The sequence below is a fragment of the Anomaloglossus baeobatrachus genome, chromosome 3 (assembly GCF_048569485.1).
Source record: "Anomaloglossus baeobatrachus isolate aAnoBae1 chromosome 3, aAnoBae1.hap1, whole genome shotgun sequence".
Classification (NCBI taxonomy): domain Eukaryota; kingdom Metazoa; phylum Chordata; class Amphibia; order Anura; family Aromobatidae; genus Anomaloglossus; species Anomaloglossus baeobatrachus.
Genome location: NC_134355.1, coordinates 395,684,303 through 395,703,007, shown reverse-complemented (window position 1 = coordinate 395,703,007; position 18,705 = coordinate 395,684,303). Strand labels below are relative to the sequence as shown.

At 41.6% G+C, this 18,705-nt stretch overlaps 1 protein-coding gene across 7 annotated transcripts in view; it reads left to right on the top strand.

Annotated features, from left to right (window-relative positions):
- The window catches only part of ADGRB3 (adhesion G protein-coupled receptor B3), a 1,441,017-nt gene extending 1,425,080 nt beyond the window's left edge, over positions 1-15,937 (top strand). For all 7 annotated transcript variants that reach the window (XM_075340252.1, XM_075340251.1, XM_075340250.1 and 4 more), the window contains 2 exons: positions 10,792-10,896; positions 15,101-15,937. In XM_075340252.1, the coding sequence (XP_075196367.1) occupies positions 10,792-10,896; positions 15,101-15,289 (294 nt within the window). In that variant the 3' untranslated portion in view covers positions 15,290-15,937. The remainder of the gene's footprint in view (positions 1-10,791; positions 10,897-15,100) is intronic.
- Positions 15,938-18,705: the final 2,768 nt, after the last annotated feature.

Here is an 18,705-nt window from a genome sequence, read left to right as displayed (position 1 = left end):
CGGGGGAGATGTTGTGCAGCAAGTTGTTAACCCCTCCATGGGTAGGGATGGTGGCCCCGAGACCCGTTGGGGTAAGGACAGTGCAGGGAGATGGGCGGCCGGAGGGCACTGATGTACTCACTATTAGTAAACACACACAAGTCTCTGGTAAACTAAGGTGATGGTGGTCGGTGCCCGCAGCCGGCTGCAGTCTGGTCCCCCACCCGGTTGGTGGTCTCTGCCTTTCTCCTGCACCTGTTTTGTGATGGTGGACTACCTACGCTTGCAACTACAGGAGTCCGCTCCCCGGCTTGTGGCCGCCTAAGGAGCCCTTTGCCCACAGACGCTGGCCCGTGGGATCTCTCTGCCATGGTGGTGGCTTTCTATCCCCCTCGTTGGGCTGTTGTCTTCAGTCGGGACTTTAGGTGGGACAGAACCTATAGTCCTGGCCGTAATCAGTTAATTAGCTAGCCCCCAGTAGCTTCTGGACCTAGCTTCAGGGTCTGAGCACCCCACTTTGTGCTCCGGTTTCTGAGTCGGTTCCCCGGGTCGGTACTGGCGGGCCACTACCCTGTCCTGGTCCACCGCGGTTCCACCGAGCCGTCTTCCCGGCTCCTGCAGGCAGAGGCCTCCGTCTACCTCCTAGCCAGCAGTACCAGGGCTCCTACCCTGGCACTGGTTCAGTTTGCCTCAGGCCTGACACACAGGCCTGACCTCCTCTTATGCTCAACACTCAAACTGATCTGAACTTTCCCTCCCCAGGCTGTCTGAGACTCCTCGGTGGGCATGTCCACCCACCTGGCTCCACCCCCTTGTGTGTCCATCAAGCACTGAGGGGGGTGACTAGGGTTTAATGTTTGGCTGCTGTCACCTTGTTAGGGGACTGGTGTAATGCGGGCCCCTATCTGTGACTACCTGGCCCGGCCAGGGTGTCACAATATATTTAAAGGGGCATGGGCTTCAAGTTATTTTGTTCCACCCCTATAGTTGATGAATTAAAGGGATCCTGCCACCAGGTTTTTCCCCAGTAAGCTGTGGGGAGCACCAGTAAGCCCTTATATACAGCATACTAGAATACCGTATACCGTCCTCCTTCCCTGCTGCATATGGATGACGCATCCTACGTCATCTACACAGAGGCCGCCATTGTAGTCCTGTGCACGTGTACTTTTCTGTGCCCTGCTGAGAGCAGAGCAAAGTACTGTAATGCGCAGGCCCTGGGAAAGGTTAAAAACCACCTGTGCATATGTACTACAATACTTTTAGCTGCCTTCAGCAGGACAGATCAAAGTGCAAGTGTTCAGGAGTGCAATGGTGGTCTCTGTGTGGATGACGTAGGACATGTCATCCAAACGGAGCAGGGAAGGAGGATGGAGATGGAAGGAAGATAGGAGGCGCCGGACCTGAAAGCAGCGACACCCATTGGACCCGACCACTCCGCAGGTGAGTATAATGAAAGGTATTTTTTACATTATACAGAGCAGCTTGGGCTCTTATATACAGCATTCTAGTATACTGTATATAAGAGCTCACTGGTGGTGGCCTCAGCTTCTAATGGAAAATCTTGGTGACATCTTCCCTTTAACTCTACACAGACACTTACTCAAAATCCATTCTATGGTCATAAAACCTTTAGAGGTTGCCATTGGCATAGAAAGTTGCAATTTGTTAATAGCAAAACATAACAAATTTGTAAAGTTAATTACAAAGGAATAAAATTAGAAATTGAAGAATGATATCAGATGCCATATAAAATGGTTCAATTAGATATTCTAGCAGGTTGTTGCTATATAATCTGACAGCAGAATAGCATAGGGCAAGAAAGTTTTATACTACGGATGTATCACTCGGCTGCTTGGTGTAGTTTTCATAGAGGACCTCTTATGTCTGATGTACAGTAGATGTAGCAGATCTTAGAGTTAGGGTACCTTCACACTTTAGCGATGCAGCAGCGATCTGACCAGCGATCTGACCTGGTCAGGATCGCTGCTGCATCGCTACATGGTCGCTGGTGAGCTGTCAAACAGGCAGATCTCACCAGCGACCAGTGACCAGCCCCCAGCCAGCAGCGACGTGCAAGCGACGCTGCGCTTGCACGGAGCCGGCGTCTGGAAGCTGCGGACACTGGTAACTAAGGTAAACATCGGGTATGGTTACCCGATGTTTACATTAGTTACCAGCGCACACCGCTTAGCTTAGCGCTGGTTCCTTGCTCTCCTAGCTACAGTACACATCGGGTTAATTAACCCGATGTGTAATGCAGCTACATGTGCAGAGAGCCGGAGCCGGCAGCACAGGCAGCGTGAGAGCTGCGGAGGCTGGTAACTAAGGTAAATATCGGGTAACCACCTTGGTTACCCGATGTTTATCTTGGTTACAGCTTACCGCAGCTGCCAGATGCCGGCTCCTGCTCCCTGCTCGCTTCATTTCGTCGCTCTCTCGCTGTCACACACAGCGATCTGTGTGTCACAGTGGGAGAGCGCCTTTGAAGAAAACGAACCAGGGCTGTGTGTAACGAGCAGCGATCTCGCAGCAGGGGCCAGATCGCTGCTCAGTGTCACACACAGCGAGATCGCTAATGAGGTCACTGCTGCGTCACAAAAAGCGTGACTCAGCAGCGATCTTGGCAACGAGCTCGCTGTGTGTGAAGCACCCCTTAATCTGTATTACCTGTCCCACATCCCTTACTGGCAGCTTCCTGTGTACACTGTGCATTGTGAACAAGCTGCTAATCAGTGGTGGGGCGGGGTTACACAGATTAGCTTCACTGCTTTAGCTGTAGTCCATTCGATAGTGTTAAAAGCCTGCTGGGTAAACACTGATTGTATTGAAAATACAGCACACAGCCTAATACATGACACATCCCTAGAATCAGGGTCTTGTGTCCTATTATGCTGCTCTCAGGTTAAATAGCAAAAACGTGATAGATTCCCTTTAATAGATATATTTTTAGGAGCATGAACTTCAAGTTATTTTATTCTTCCGCACCTATAGTTCATGAGTTTAGCTGTTCTCTAAAATTGGGATGCATCTTTAAGATACAACTTTATGTATTTACCAGGTGTACTACCCCGCTTCGCCCGGGTTAATAACTGCTAACAAAATAGAATGTATTAACAAAAATGTATTCTACAAAAACCACAAAACAAATAGATATAAATGTAATTATAATGTCTGTCATCTCTCTGTCTCTCTATCTCTTTTGTCTGTCTGTCTGTCTCTTTCCCTGTCTGTCTCTGACTGTCTCTTTCTCCGTCTGTCTCAATCTCTTTCCCTGTCTGTCTATCTATATCTGTCACTTTCCCGGTCTGTCTCCTTCCCTGTCTGTCTCTTTCCCTCTCTATTCACTTTAATGGAGGCAGGTTTTTTGGTGAATAGCTGTAAAGCGTGGGGTTAAAATTTCTTCTCAAAACATAGCCTATGATGCTCTCGGGGTCCAGAAGTGTGAGTGTGCAAAATTTTGTGGCTGTAGCTGCGACGGTGCAGATGCCAATCCCGGACATACATACACACAGACACACATACATACACACATATACACACATTTAGCCCTGTCTGTCTCTTTCCCTGTCAGTCTGTCTCTTTGTCTGTGTCTGTCTCTTTGTGTCTGTCTCTACCCTGTCTATGTCTGTTTCTTACCCTGTCTGTGTCTGTCTCTTTCCCTGTCTGTGTCTGTCTCTTTCCCTGGCTGCATTGTGACACGCCAACATTCCATATAAGGACGTGGCTGCGCATTCTTCTGAAGTTCTGGCTGCACTGTGGCTCCCAGCTCCATTCGCTTTAATGGAGGCAGGTTTTTTGGTGAATAACTGTAAAGAGCGGGGTTAATATTTCCCCTCAAAACATAGCCTATGACGCTCTCGGGGTCCAGAAGTATGACTGTGCAAAATTTTGTGGCTGTAGCTGCGATGGTGCAGATGCCAATCCCAGACATACATACACACATACATACACACACACACACATGCACACACACATTCAGCTTTATATATTAGACTAGCTGTACTACCCGGCTTCGCCCGGGTTAATAACTGCTGTTAACAAAATAGAATGTATTAACAAAACTGTATTCTGCACACAAAAAACACAAAACAAATAGATAGAAATGTAATTATTAAATTGTTGCCTATATTAACCAATCAGAGCTCAGATTAATTAACTGTACCAAAATAGAAGCTAAGCTGTGATTGGTTGCTATTGGCAGCCTGATAAATCTCCAGGCACCAGAAAGCCCTCCCCCCTGACAGTATATATTGTTGCCTATATTAACCAATCAGAGCTCAGATTAATTAACTATAGCAAAATAGAAGCTAAGCTGTGATTGGTTTCTATTGGCATCCTGATAAATTTCCAGGCAACAGAAAGCCCTCCCCCTGACAGTATATATTAGCTCACACATACACATAATACACAGGTCATGTGACTGACAGCTGCCGTATTTCCTATATGGTACATTTGTTGTGCTTGTAGTTTGGCTGCTTATTAATCAGATTTTTATTTTTGAAGGTTAATACCAGACTTGTGTGTGTTTTAGAGCGATTATGTGGTGAGGTTGGTGTATGTGTGGTGAGATGTGTGCTGAGGGTGGTATTTGTGTTCAACCACGTGGTAGTGTGTGGCGCATTTTGTGTGTGTGTTCATATCCCCGAGTGTGGTGAGTATCCCATGTCGGGGCCCCACCTTAGCAACTGTACGGTATATACTCTTTGGCGCCATCGCTCTCATTCTTTAAGTTCCCCTTGTTCACATCTGGCAGCTGTCAATTTGCCTCCAACACTTTTTGTTTCACTTTTTCCCCATTATGTAGATAGGGGCAAAATTGATTGGTAAATTGGAATGCGTGGGGTTAAAATTTCGCCTCACAACATAGCACCCGGCTCTGCCCGGGATAGTAACTGTCTCTCTGTTTCTCTCCCATTCTCTGTCTGTCTCCTCCTCTGTGTATATCTCTCTGTTTCTCTCTCTCTATCTCTTTGTTTGTCTGTCTCTTTCAATCTCTTTCTCCGTCTGTCTCAATCTCTTTCCCTGTTTATCTATCTCTGTCACTTTCCCTGTCTGTCACTTTCCCTGTCTGTCACTTTCCCTCTCTTTCCCTGTCAGTCTGTCTCTTTATCTGTTTCTGTCTCTTTGTGTCTGTCTCTTACCCTGTCTATGTCTGTTTCTTACCCTGTCTGTGTCTGCCTCTTTCCCTGTCTGTGTCTGTCTCTTTCCCTGGCTGCATTGTGACATGCCAAAATTCCATATAAGGGCGTGGCCGCGCATTCTTCTGAAGCTCTGGCTGCACTGTGGCTCCCAGCTCCATTCGCTTTAATGGAGGCAGGATTTTGGTGAATAACTGTAAAGAGCGGGGTTAAAATTTCCCCTCAAAACATAGCCTATGACGCTCTCGGGGTCCAGAAGTGTGAGTGTGCAAAATTTTGTGGCTGTAGCTGCAACGGTGCAGATGCCAATCCCGGACATACATATACACATACATACACACACACACAAATACACACATTCAGCTTTATATATTAGATTAATTTCTTTTTTGGGCTGGACTTCTTCATTGCTGACATGTTCCGTGATTTTTGCTGTCAGGTTCTTAAGTGCTTTTGTGTTCCTAGAAGTTGCTATGCTCTTCCTTCCAAGTTCTTAACGTCTTCTATGTTTTTGGTTGTTCCTATGCGCACATTTCCACGTTCTTTTCTTCTGCATTGTTGTGCTTCTGGCTGTATCTGTGAGTCACAGCTTTTGGTTGTCTGCTGTATTGCTGGCTTGTTCAGCTAAATTTACTTATTGCTTTTGGCTGGACTTTTGGCTTTTTTTGTCCTTGTTCTTCAATTTCAATTATAATTTAAGTACTATCCCGAAAAAGCTTGTATTACTACTGTGGTTAAACTCCTGGGTAATCTGTATAAAACAATTGTTCTAGCGAAAGCATGGTCCCCTAAGCATATGGCTGCTAAGCTTCTCTACACCTTGCCTCACTCCTCAGACACTCCCAATAGAGTCATTCTTTCAACAAGGGAAGCCAAGAAATGCTGCTTAACATGATACTCAGTTTGGAATGGTACTACCATTATGCTCAAGAACAATTTGCCAACAGATTACATTTAAGCAATGTTGCCAGTGAGGTCAATAGGGAATGTATTGTACTTAGGTACCTTTATTTTTGCTTTTCTTTAAAGGGAATCTGACAGCACAGAACTCAATCTCTAAGACAAGACAGAGCAGTACAGGGTCAGTAATACACTTTTAAAGGATATCCATCTTGTAGATAGTTGGCTGTATAGAAGGCATACATTTATGTATTGCCACTGCACCAAGCTATTTACCATTTGTTTGGATGGAAACAGCACTGAGCAGTCATGGCTGTACATCCAACTATGTCCACTGTGAACTTGATTGCCGTCCGACTTAGCACATTCATAGGTCAAACAGGATATCAATCAAGTTAACAATTAGCAAGACTACAACCAGTGCTGTACTCCACTGAAATGACTATAATGGAGCATCTATGCTGCTTGCTGCCTACACTATGCAAACACTTTAAAAATGAATTACCTGCACTGTCTTTAATTTAAGGGATTTTCCAAGAATGTCATAAAATCACCCTTATCATGTAATTCACATGGCAGCGGGACTTAATCCTTGCTTTAGTCACCTGACAGAACAGGTTGCAGTCTAAAAAAACACAGTTCCCGAGACTTGGGTCTTAACGTACAGAGGAGCTATATAATAAGCACACACACCAGTGAACTGTAGGAGCTATGCTAGGAGAAGAAATAAATCTCCTAGGCTAACTGCACACGAAGGACTGATGGTGGAGAAACAGATCCTTTGTGCTTAGCCAGCCTAGGAGAAGATTTATTTCTTCTCCTGTCACAGCCCTTCTCTGGCAGCTTATTGGTACGTGTGCTTATGATACAGATGCAATGTAAGATAAGAAACACCTTACTGATATGTGACAAGGATAGGCTGCTGTTTGACTTATTAGACAAGAGTCATTTTATTACATATTTGGAGAACTCCTTTAAGGGAGAAATTCTTTCTTGACAAATTCCACTTAAAAGAAAATTTTAAGAAATACAAATGTAACAAGCCCTTTTTTCTTTTTTTTCTCCATCATGCATTTATCCTTCAACAATTACAGGTTGGATTTAATTACATGTTGTTTCTTACCTTGAAATATATACATAAAGTAGTCTAAATCCTCCAGTTTTGGAAGGACCGTCTCAACTTTTTCTTGACAGATGTCAAAGGAGATGAGATTTGAGCATTCATCCATACCTTTATGGGAAAGGCTTTCTTTATTATTCTTTAAGGCCGCTTTACATGCTACGATTTATCTGCTGATATGTTGTCGGGGTCACGGTTTTCGTGACGCACTTCCGTCATTGTTAGCAACGTCGTTGCATGTGACACCTACGTGTTACTCTGAACGATCGCTAATAGGGTGAAAATCGTTGATCATTGACACGTCGTTCAGTTTCAAAATATTGTTCGTCATTTGGAACGCAGCAGACATATTGCTACGTTTGATACCCTGCCAACGACGAACAACATCCACACCACCGCCTTTGTCAAACAATATATCGCTGAACGATGTAGCGTCGTTTGTGAGAGGTGTACATGTGACCGCTACAAAACGACCTATGAGCGATCTCGGCAAATGATCTGGGCGTGTCACATCGCTAACGAGATCGCTAGTGATATCGTTGTGTGTAAAGCAGCCTTTAGAGAACACATACAAATTCAACCAACTGATATGTAAGGTACAAGGCGCCTCAAGTAGTTGATGTTATAATAATAGTATGTGTGCTGTTCCCTGAGTGAAGGAAACACACACACAGGCTATTTTTGAGTTTCCATGCACAAGGCATTCATTTAAAATAATTAAGCGATTCACAATCACCTCTCAGTTTGAGTAACACTTTCACTCAGCTGTGAATGTAAAATGCAAACACCTCTGATTACTTAATTGGATCAATTAAATACTTATTGGACTTTTTGTTCCACACTCCTAGAAAAAAAAAAGGAATAAAGTGACCTAGTTGTTTTTGGCTATGTTTATTCAGGACCAATGCGGTATTATATAATTAAGTCCTGCGTATACAGGATGGTTTTCTCCTATTTTGTACGTTCTCCTACTACTTGACTTAGGGATTGTAATATTCCTAAGACTTTTGAAATTAAAACTAAAAATAATACAAAAAAACAAATAAATTGCATTTTTTTTAGTAAATTTTTTTTACTAAATTAAAAGTTAGTTTCAGTCATTTTTGTTGTGATAAATAAGTCTGCAAGGTGCATAATTTTTCAATCAAAAACTCCAACACTTCAGGGGACCCTAAAGACACCATTAAAAGTCAATAGGTATATTGTTCATCACCATTGTTCATTGTGTGCTACTGGTATAAACCTAGCTTTTTGACATTTCTTGCCGCCAGATCGCTCTACCAGTCAACAGTTGACACAACAGTGTAAATCCAGATCTCAGTGCAGGGTTAAAAGGCAGAGAACAAGGCAACCCAGATCTGGCAGATGGATTGGCTTGCACTATTGCTCTGTATGAAAGCCCTATTCACAGCTGCCAGGCTGCCATTAACAGTTCCCCCATCACTGGAACTGCATCTTTTGCAACTGAATCTTCTCATTTATCACCAAATTGTTTCACCATCTGGATCCTGGCAGCTCTATATATTTTCACATAAATCTGATATAGGTGTTGTGTCTTAAAGACAACAAGGTGAACAGAGACACGTAGTGGGACCTGCAATTCACAAGAATATACCGTATCATCATACCCCCAGCTGTGCTGCATTTTGCCCTACAAAGCACTCACCTTTATCTTTTCTTTAAATTCTACTTTTCCTAAAATCTAAGCATGACTTGCAGTCAGAAAATAAGCTTGGCTAAGGAAAGAAATTCTCGTTATTTGAAAGTTAACAGTTCCCTGTACTTATACTGTTGGGAGAAATCAGTATATGGGTAATCAAGGAATAGTCAGAATGTGTTCATTTAATTCTAGTGGAACTAAGCTTAAGTCCCTGAACAGCTGGTTGTTGGGGTGCAAGGTGTCAAAGGCAATAAGTATGTCTGAGAAACTAGGTCTACATTACTAGCTACTATTTTTGCTGTTAAAGGCACGTAATTGTGTAACTTCGTATTCTAATCTATATTCGCAAAAAGACTCAATGTACATAAGATTTTCCTTTTTATTGCCACATTATGATCTTATAGTTGTTTAAGTTCTTTACAACCTGAGATATTTTATATAGTCTTCTCTAAGTGCCATATTATGCCTTGATAAATCTTGATAAACCTGGAAGGTTTTATGGATTGATACTAATATAATATGGTAGCATGTGTGTGCATTTAAGGATTTTCTAATTCCATAATTTTCTACATCTTGCAATTATATAAAATATCAAAAGCATCGTTACTCACCTTACCAATCCCCTGCTTGTTTATTGCTTCCCTAGTTCCCTGGTGGTCTTTGTTCACTGGACTCTCGTAATGACATATCAAAGGCATAAGTGAGAGCTACAGACAATCACTAACTATAATTGGTGACCTTAAGTATGTCAAAATGTGACCATTACAATCAGTTATTGACTGTGGGGTTCATGTGTCGACAAATCTTATAATTGGTAACTGGTAAACAGAGATTGGCCGGGATAAGGCAAATGGCAGCATGTGACAAGCGGGATTTTTAGGGTTTGTGATATTTCTCTATATCGCTAGTTATTTAGTATCATTACGCAATGTTTGCGAGTAATTAATTATCTCTTGACCTTAGAGTAGACTGATACTTCCTGTTACAAACACTTCTCAGCAGTCACCTTATAGTTTCATATTTTGTAAGGTTGAAGGTAGACTTAATCCATCGAGTTCAACTCATAGCCTAATATGTGGATCCAGAGGAAGGGAAAACCCCACAGGGCAGACAGAGTCCTAATTAGGAGAAAAATTCCTTCCTGACTCCACATACGACAATCAGACTAGTTCCCTGGATCAACGTCCCATCACAGAATCAAATACACATAACCTTAATAAGAGGCAAGATAGTGAATATGTCCTTTATAGCATCACTCCGCAGAGGTTCAGAAAACACCAGAGAAAAAATTGCTTGCTGGAGGCATGCTATTCACACCTGTATTTGGTTAATACCGCTATAAGCATTTACAACCAGGAATATTTAGTTCTTGTTAGATGCTCCCTCTATGCTTAGCTTTAGCCATTGTAAATTGTACTGAATTTCTCAAAAGGTGGCCCTTGTAAGCTTCAACTGGTCTCTGGTGCTGAATGCAATCAACGAGTATTTCTGTAAAGTATATAAAAGAGATCTTTGGTATAATTTAAGAAATATGTGATTAACATTTTATTGGATATACTAGTTTTCCTATTCCACGAGCTCTATTTCATATGACCTTAAAAAACAAACATGCTTTAAGTAATAATCACATCCTAAAGGGGTTGTCCAGTACTTTGACGTTGATTGCCTATCCTTAGGATAGGTCATCAATGTCTGATTGGCGGGGATTCGATAATCCGCACCCCCGCCGGTCAGCTGTTCTTGGTCCCAGTGGCGACAGCAGGCAGCCGGAAATGCTCAGTTCTGGAGCTGCTTTGTCTTCTGATAGCAGCCGTGGCTGGGTACTGCACGTCCACCTCCTATTGATTACAATGGGATATTTATAATTTGTTTTATATCATTGTAATTAAGAATTACTAATTTTTATTATATATGTTATGTAATATTATATATGTATATATACGTAGCAATGGGTGCGTTATTGAAGACAATATTTTTTTTTTCCTTAACAGAAGGTCATGCATACTAGAAAAAGGCATATGGAGCTATTTCAGGAATTAAACCAGAAATTTCAAACTCTGGACAGATTTCGGGATATACCAAATACTGGAAGTATGGTGAGTAACATTATTATAGATTTCTACACATAGCAGATCCGAACAAGACCTTAAGGGGCATTCTGGTTTCAATAAACACGTTCTTCCTAGTATATAGTTTTGAAGATCTCTGCTTGCGAATATTTAATCGGTACTTTCGTTCACAATAGTTATGACACATATGCACGATTCCTAGGCCCCGACATATTAAGACTAGTGTTTCATACAACAATCTGAATGAGAGGCGTGCAGGAAAACAATCCAGTTTACGCCATGTACTGAACTTGGGACACCTTATCAGTGACTTGTGCCTCAGTGCGCCTTTTCAGAAATGTTACGCCAGTAAGGAATCATTTCTGGTGAAAGAAACGTTTCCACTCTTGATGAACTTGATAGGTGGGCATAGTCACGCCGTGTCTAGCCCTGGCGCCTCTGCAAAACCATTTATGTTGGCAGAGTTGCCCAAAATTGAAGACAACAAAAGTTAATAAATATTTGCACAACTTCACGTTGCACACAAATTTACCGACTTTTCAAAGTATTTTCTGCCAGACAAGGCGTAAACTCTTTGAGGAATCAAGGCTAAAACATTAGGGGCCCAAGAGGTAAGGGAGCCCATTACCACCTCTAAAACAGGAGAAATTATGCATTATGATGAGCTGTTGGACCACAAAGGGCCCATATACTGATCTGTCTGTGCCCACCCCTCATAAATACCAGTTTAATATGCAGCCATACAAACGCCCCATACATCTGCACAAAGGGAACCTATATTTTTGTATTAGAGTCCCTAAGACACTGCCTGTGTCATGTAATGGGCTCTGTGCTTTGAATTGTGTATGAACTTATAATACAGATATGTCCTTCAAGGCATCCCAAATGAAGCAGAGCTGTGCATGTCAGATGTACTAGGCTGGTTTGTCTTTATTTTAGCTTGAAAAATTCACTATTAATAATAGTAGCTTTTGGTATTTGTACTGTACCATATTCATGTCTGTTGCAATTATGCAGCCATGCCTGCCAGGGTTGTCATGTAAAGATTTAACATCATAAGAACATTATTGTCTTCACATAAAATCTATTGTTTTTGTTATTAAATATATATTTTTTCTCCTTTATCTTTATAAACTTTTGCATAAGAAGCAAACATGTCCACATTTATTAATACAAAATCCAGTTTCCTAGTCAATATGAGCAGTTTCTCATCATATTCATATCCACTTGGAGCTGAAGCTATGGTTAGTAAGCATACAGGTGCTGAAAGCCAGTATATACTTTGCTGACTGTGTTACATAAGAGGTGCTGCAGATAAATAAAAGACAATTACAAACAGTGCTTTAGCTGTCTTATTTGTGCAGTCAATCTCAACAGTATAGCATGACTTTTCATTGTAATAGACCTCAGGAAGAGGAGATATGTAATAGGAAGTATAAAGGACGCGATGGAGCAAACATCCACTATGGGTAGATATTGCATTGTTTTCACCATAGCACCCACTATATTTACTACTACATATTTCGTGTGGTGCAGTCATGTTTTCTATAGGTCTTTTGGATACAAACATTATGGTATATTGTATGGATTGCCTGAATAACTAAAGCACTTAGGCCCAGATTTATCAAGACCAGCAATATTCTCACCAGTCTTGATGGAGTCAGATGCTTCTGATTCACGACAATGTGGATTCCTTTTCATGAATCTGAAAAATCTGATGAGTGGCATACGCCGCTGTGCACCATGCCCAAAATCTTACACTAATCCCTGAATGAAGTGAGATTTCTGGAGTAAGGAATGCCACAGCTTATCATGAATTAACCCCTTCATGGTCTTGGATATACTGGAACGCCTAAGGTCGTGTCCCTTGCTTGGATGCGGGCTCGATCTGATCAACCGACGTGTGCTTCTTCCAGCCGATCATGGATCAGAGATCCGTCTGTGGCTTTTAATCAGTGAAATCCCACTGTCAATCTCTGACAGCAGGATTTAACACGTGCCATCAGGGAGTGTGCCATTCCATGCATCCATAGGTGGCCCCGAGACTTGATCGCAGGGCTCATATGGGTTATCATGATGGCCAAGGGTGAGCTGATGACCCCTGTGTCTGTCATGATGAACGTCCTGTGAATGTCGGCTGTGAGATGGTATTTATGGGAGATAATGATTTTTGCTTTACAGAGCAGAGCTGATGCACAAGTAAATGCAAATGCATATAGCACAAGTGATTGCAGCCTAGGGGACTTGTAAATACAAAAAAAGTGTAAAAAAACAAGTTTTTTTAAAAATATGAAAAAATAAAAGAACACTAAAGTTCAAATTACCCCTCTTTTGCACCATTAAAAATAACACAATAAAAAATACAAATATTTGTTATTTCTTCATTTAGAAATACCTGATCTATCAAAAAATGAAATAAATTAATCCAATCTGTAAACAGTGTAACGGAAAAAAAGAAAAAAATCCCAAATTAAATTCTTTAGGCTTTATCAAAACATTACATTTACACAAAAATAATATCAGTAAAAAGGTCAGCTTACAGCCCAAAGCATAAGCCGTCACACATCCCCAGATGCCCCCAAAAAACGATACAGGTCTCGGAAAATGGCGCAAAAAGCAATTTTTTTACCAGCTTCTGAATTTTTTTGCACCAATTGCATAAAGAAAAACTTTACATGTTTGATGTTTACCTCCTCATAATGACCTGGACAATCATATTACTAGGTCAGTAATAAATAAATAAACAAAAAAACTGTCGAATTGCAGTCTTTTTTAAAAAAAAAAAACCAAAAACATTTTCATATATTCTAGTGTACTATATGATAAAGTGAATGGTTTGATTCAAAAGTACAACTCATCCCTCAAAAAACCAATCCCTCATATGGCTATTTTGACCAAAAAAATGTTAAAATTTATGGCTCTTCAAAGGAGAGGAAAAAACAAAAACAGAAAATCGCCAGGTGGTGAAGGGGTTAAATGAGTCATGACATTAAGCCCACTATTCACCGCCGTCATGCCCCACCTCCCCACAATCTGACATAGCTGGAAAACTAATGTAAACATGGCAAAAGTTGCACAATAGTTGCACAACTCCGAGTTGTACCAAAATTTTACGTCTTTTCATGTTGGCAAAATTGCTTGGATGAATCAGGGCCTTAATATGCAACTGGCATTTAAGAGAGCTCCTTTCTCCTCCTGCCCTCTCCTTTCTCCTCCTACCCTCTTCTTTCTCCTTCTGCCCTCTCCTTTCTCCTCCTGCCCCCTCCTTTCTCCTTCTGCCCTCTCCTTTCTCCTCCTGCCCTCTCCTTTCTCCTCCTGCCCTCTTCTTTCTCCTCCTGCCCTCTCCTTTCTCCTCCTGCCCTCTCCTTTCTCCTCCTGCCCTCTCCTTTTTCTTTCTTCCCTCTTCTTTCTCTTTCTGCCCTCTCCTTTCTCCTCCTGCCCTCTCCTTTCTCCTTCTGCCCTCTCCTTTCTCCTCCTGCACTCTCCTTTCTCCTCCTGCACTCTCCTTTCTCCTCCTGCACTCTCCTTTCTCCTTCTGCCCTCTCCTTTCTCCTCCTGCCCTCTCCTTTCTCCTTCTGCCCTCTCCTTTCTCCTCCTGCACTCTCCTTTCTCCTCCTGCACTCTCCTTTCTCCTCCTGCCCTCTCCTTTTTCTTTCTTCCCTCTTCTTTCTCTTTCTGCCCTCTCCTTTCTCCTCCTGCCCTCTCCTTTCTCCTTCTGCCCTCTCCTTTCTCCTCCTGCACTCTCCTTTCTCCTCCTGCACTCTCCTTTCTCCTCCTGCACTCTCCTTTCTCCTCCTGCCCTCTCCTTTCTCTTTCTTCCCTCTCCTTTCTCCTCCTGCCCTCTCCTTTCTCCTCCTGCCCTCTACTTTCTCCTTCTGCCCTCTCCTTTCTCCTCCTGCCCTCTCCTTTCTCCTCCTGCCCTCTCCTTTCTCCTCCTGCCCTCTCCTTTCTCCTTCTGCCCTCTCCTTTCTCCTTCTGCCCTCTCCTTTCTCCATGGAATTTTATAAGCAGTAGTTCTCATGACTTGAGCGTGAATGATTAGTCTAGGAGTAACAAAATTCCTTTGATAAAAAATATGTTACAAATATTCTAATCTAAACTTGTACTATTGATTGACATACTTTAAGCACCACAATCTGGAATTCATGAGTTATTTCTCTGTATTTGTGGGACTGAGTAGAGTACAACAGTCATTTACAGTATTGTTCCCTTTCTTGTATCTTTTGAACAGGATAACCCAGCAGTAAACAAGAATCCATGGGACAGTTTCAAAAGCCCAAGTGAATATCAACACTACACAACAATAAATGTTTTAGATTCAGAAGCAAAAGATTCTTTAGAACTTAGACCATCGGAATGGGAAAAGTGTCTAAATTTGCCTTTAGATGTACAGGAAGGCGACTTTCAAACAGAGGTTTAATATAACTATGGAAAAAGACTGAAAGAAGAAAACAAGTCATTTGCACTGACACAAAAAGAAAAAAAAACTTTGGAAGCCTGGCGCCTGTACTTTTGTGACAAATTCATGTCAGGAACTTCATGTGCCAAACGTCAGTGTTCTTTATTTTTTCTTTTAATTTTCTTTTTTTCTTTTCGACTTCTTGTCTACTCTCACTAGAAAATCTAGTGCAGAACCAGGTGTACAAATCTTACCATCATGTGTTGTAAGTACCCGTGGAATGGATTTGTAAGGTAATCTTTATAGATCAACCTCAAACAACAATTCATGTTGTAACAGCTTCATTTGGTTTAGTTTTCAAAAAACTTCACCATGAAGTACAATGTATATATGCAGTTTTTAAAATTTATAACAGTCTGTTTGGCCATTACTACACTTTTTACTTTATAATATAAAAAGCAAAATTTTTGTCATTAAATGAATGTTTGTTGAGCTACGTTCTTCATTGCTTTAAATGCAATAAAGTAATAATCTCACTTTTATATGAATAATATATTTCACATCTTTATTATTGCAGTTTTATCTTGGAAGCTCATGGTGGCTTTCTCTGCTGCAGCTCTGTATAAAATATTTAAAATGTTGTATGGTGTAAATAAACTTTTGTCTACAGCCCTGTTTCTCTCGTCATCTCTGACACTTTAAAAATGTTCATAGAAAATGCAGATTTTTGACTCAAGATGTGAGGACCAATTAGCAAACGATCAGGTTTGATAGATTTGATGCTTGGTTCTCAAAAATAAGAATTACCTTGTACTATTTTCCACACTTTTAAAGGGGATGTCCACTACTTGAACAACCCCTACTCATTCCTCTTGTTCACCCCCGTAAAAATAAGTAAGCCTATATTCACCTCTGGTGCAGCCGCGGTTCCAGCGATGTCTGAAGCCGTGTTCCCGGGGGCTCATGTGACATTGTTATGACATGTATACCCCGCGACCAATCAGCGCCCGGCGTCTGTCTCCCCACCTTCGGACATTTGTGCAGGATGTTAGCACTGTGCTGACTTCCTGCACAAATGTTCAAAGACGAGGTGAAGGAAGTCAGCGTTAATTGGTCAAGGGGCTCTAGTGTCATAATAATATCATGTGGGCCCCTGGAAATGCGGTTTCAGACACCACTGGAACCATGGCCGCACTGAAGGTTAGTATAGACTTATTTATTTTTACATGGGCAAACAAGGGGAATTAGAAGGGGTTGTCCAAGTAGTGGACCACCCCTTTAAAGCATGAGAGAATGTCCTAACATCATTTTGCATAGACGTGTTCCTCGTAATGAACTACAGCTATGACATTTAGTTGATTATCATACCTTGTACAATGGTGGTCAGTACCTGGGCCTTCACAGATCAGCAAGTTCCAGTGGATCACCGTTTGTATGGAGTTGTTTTCCATCTCCACTGGGTAAGTCTCTTTCTTCTGTAGAGTGTAAGCTCTTATTGTCAGTGGAGTCCTCTTTCTCTCTTATAGACCGTAAGCTCTTAGAGTCAGCAAATACTTCTCTCTTTCTCTCTCCTTTAGAGCTTAAGGTCTTCTGATCAACAGGGTCATTTCTTCCTCTGTCTGTATCTTGCCTTTATCATAGAAGCTCTTATGGTCAGCAATGTCCTCTCACTCTCTTTCCAGCCCTTAAAATGTAAGCTCTTATAATCCATAGGTATCCTCTCTTTTTTGTAGAGTGTAAAATCTTATGGTCAGCAGGGCACTCACTCTCAAGTAGAGTGTAAACTCTTATGGTCAGAGGGGCCCTCTCTCTCTCTCCTGTAGACTGTAAGCTCTTATGGTCAGCAGAGTTATCTCTCAATTATGTAGAGTGTAAGTTCTTATGGTTAGTGGGATCCTCTCTCTTTCCCGCTATACTGTAGAGTGTAAGCTCTTATGGTCAGCAGAGTCCTCTCTCACTCTCTCGCCGTTAGAGTGGAGGCTGTTATGGTCAATTGGGTCCTCTCTCTCCTCTCCCTCTCTTACCTATAGACTGTAAGCTCTTATGGTCAGCAGAGTTCTCTCATGTAGAGTATAAGTGCTTATGGTGAGTGGGGTCCTCTCCTGTAGCGTGTAAGCTCTTATGATCTGCAGGGCTCTTTCACTCGGTCATATAGAGTGTAAGCTCTTATGGTCAGCAGGGTCCTCTCTCTCTCTCACTCTCTCTCTCTCCTGTAGAGTGTAATCTCTTATGATCAGCAGGGTCCTCTCTCTCTCTCTGGTAGAGTGGAGGTTCTTTTGGTCAGCAGGGTCCCCTCTCTCTCTCTCTCTCTCTCTTTCTGTCTTTCCTGTAGAATGTAAGCTTTCATGGTCAGCAGGGTTCTCTTTCATTGTCTTTCTCTCGCTCTCTTATAGTCATCAGGGTCTTCTCTCCTATAAAGTTTAAGCTCTAACGGTCAGCGGGTTGATCTCTCCCCCCTCATTTTTCAAGCATTTGCAAGCTGTCCAGCATTGAGATTCACTAGGTATAAATTTTATTTAGTAAATTCAGGGAAGTTGGCAGTTTTAATTTCAAAATATTCATTCATCTCTATTTGTGATCTATAAATATGATGGATTTTTTTTTTCTAAGAGTGATCTCTTTGTCACTTCTTCAATTTTGCATATTAGACAATTTGAAATATAAAGGGATTTGGTATCCACAAAAAATACGAATAGTCTAGCTGGTTGAGTTGAGCTAATTAGAGTAAAGAGAGTCACCACCCTAATCTGGTGTCTTGTCTGGTCTTCCATGGCAGCCGGATGAATGCAGCCTTCACTTCTGCAGTTAGCATGTATGGACAAGCATCTGGAGCACCTGTGGTGTTTACTAGGTCCTCCTAACGATATGATGTGGAGGCAAAATGCATATCATGATATCATGTTGACTTGTAAAGGCCTAAGAAGACCAAGATGCTAGCCAGAAAAGTGAAAACTGCCCTGACCCAGCACCCATGTGGGACTTTACTAGACTGAACTCTGCCAGATCAGGGCAACATAAATACTTTTGCTCAACTCTAACTATTAAATGGCCATATATAAATTGACCAATCAGTTTATTATTCATGTTATGCATGTTCTATTATTCTTTTTATATTAATTCCATATACTTATTCTAGTTCTCAGCTAGCTCTTATAAAATAGGGACCTTCATATAAAAAAATAATTGAAAATAATTGAAACTCAAAGTATATTCCAAAATGGCAACACTTTTGTTTCAAAAATAAACGAGCATTTTAATTGTAGAAGAATACTGTTTAAGTAGGAATCTCTGAGATTATTTATTTTACTCACTTAGCGCCGTTAATTTCCACAGCACTTTACAGACATCACTGTGCCCACAATCTAAATGACCTCTCGTTGGACTGTGGGATGAAACCAACTCAAACATGGGGAGAACATACAAACTCCCTGCAGATG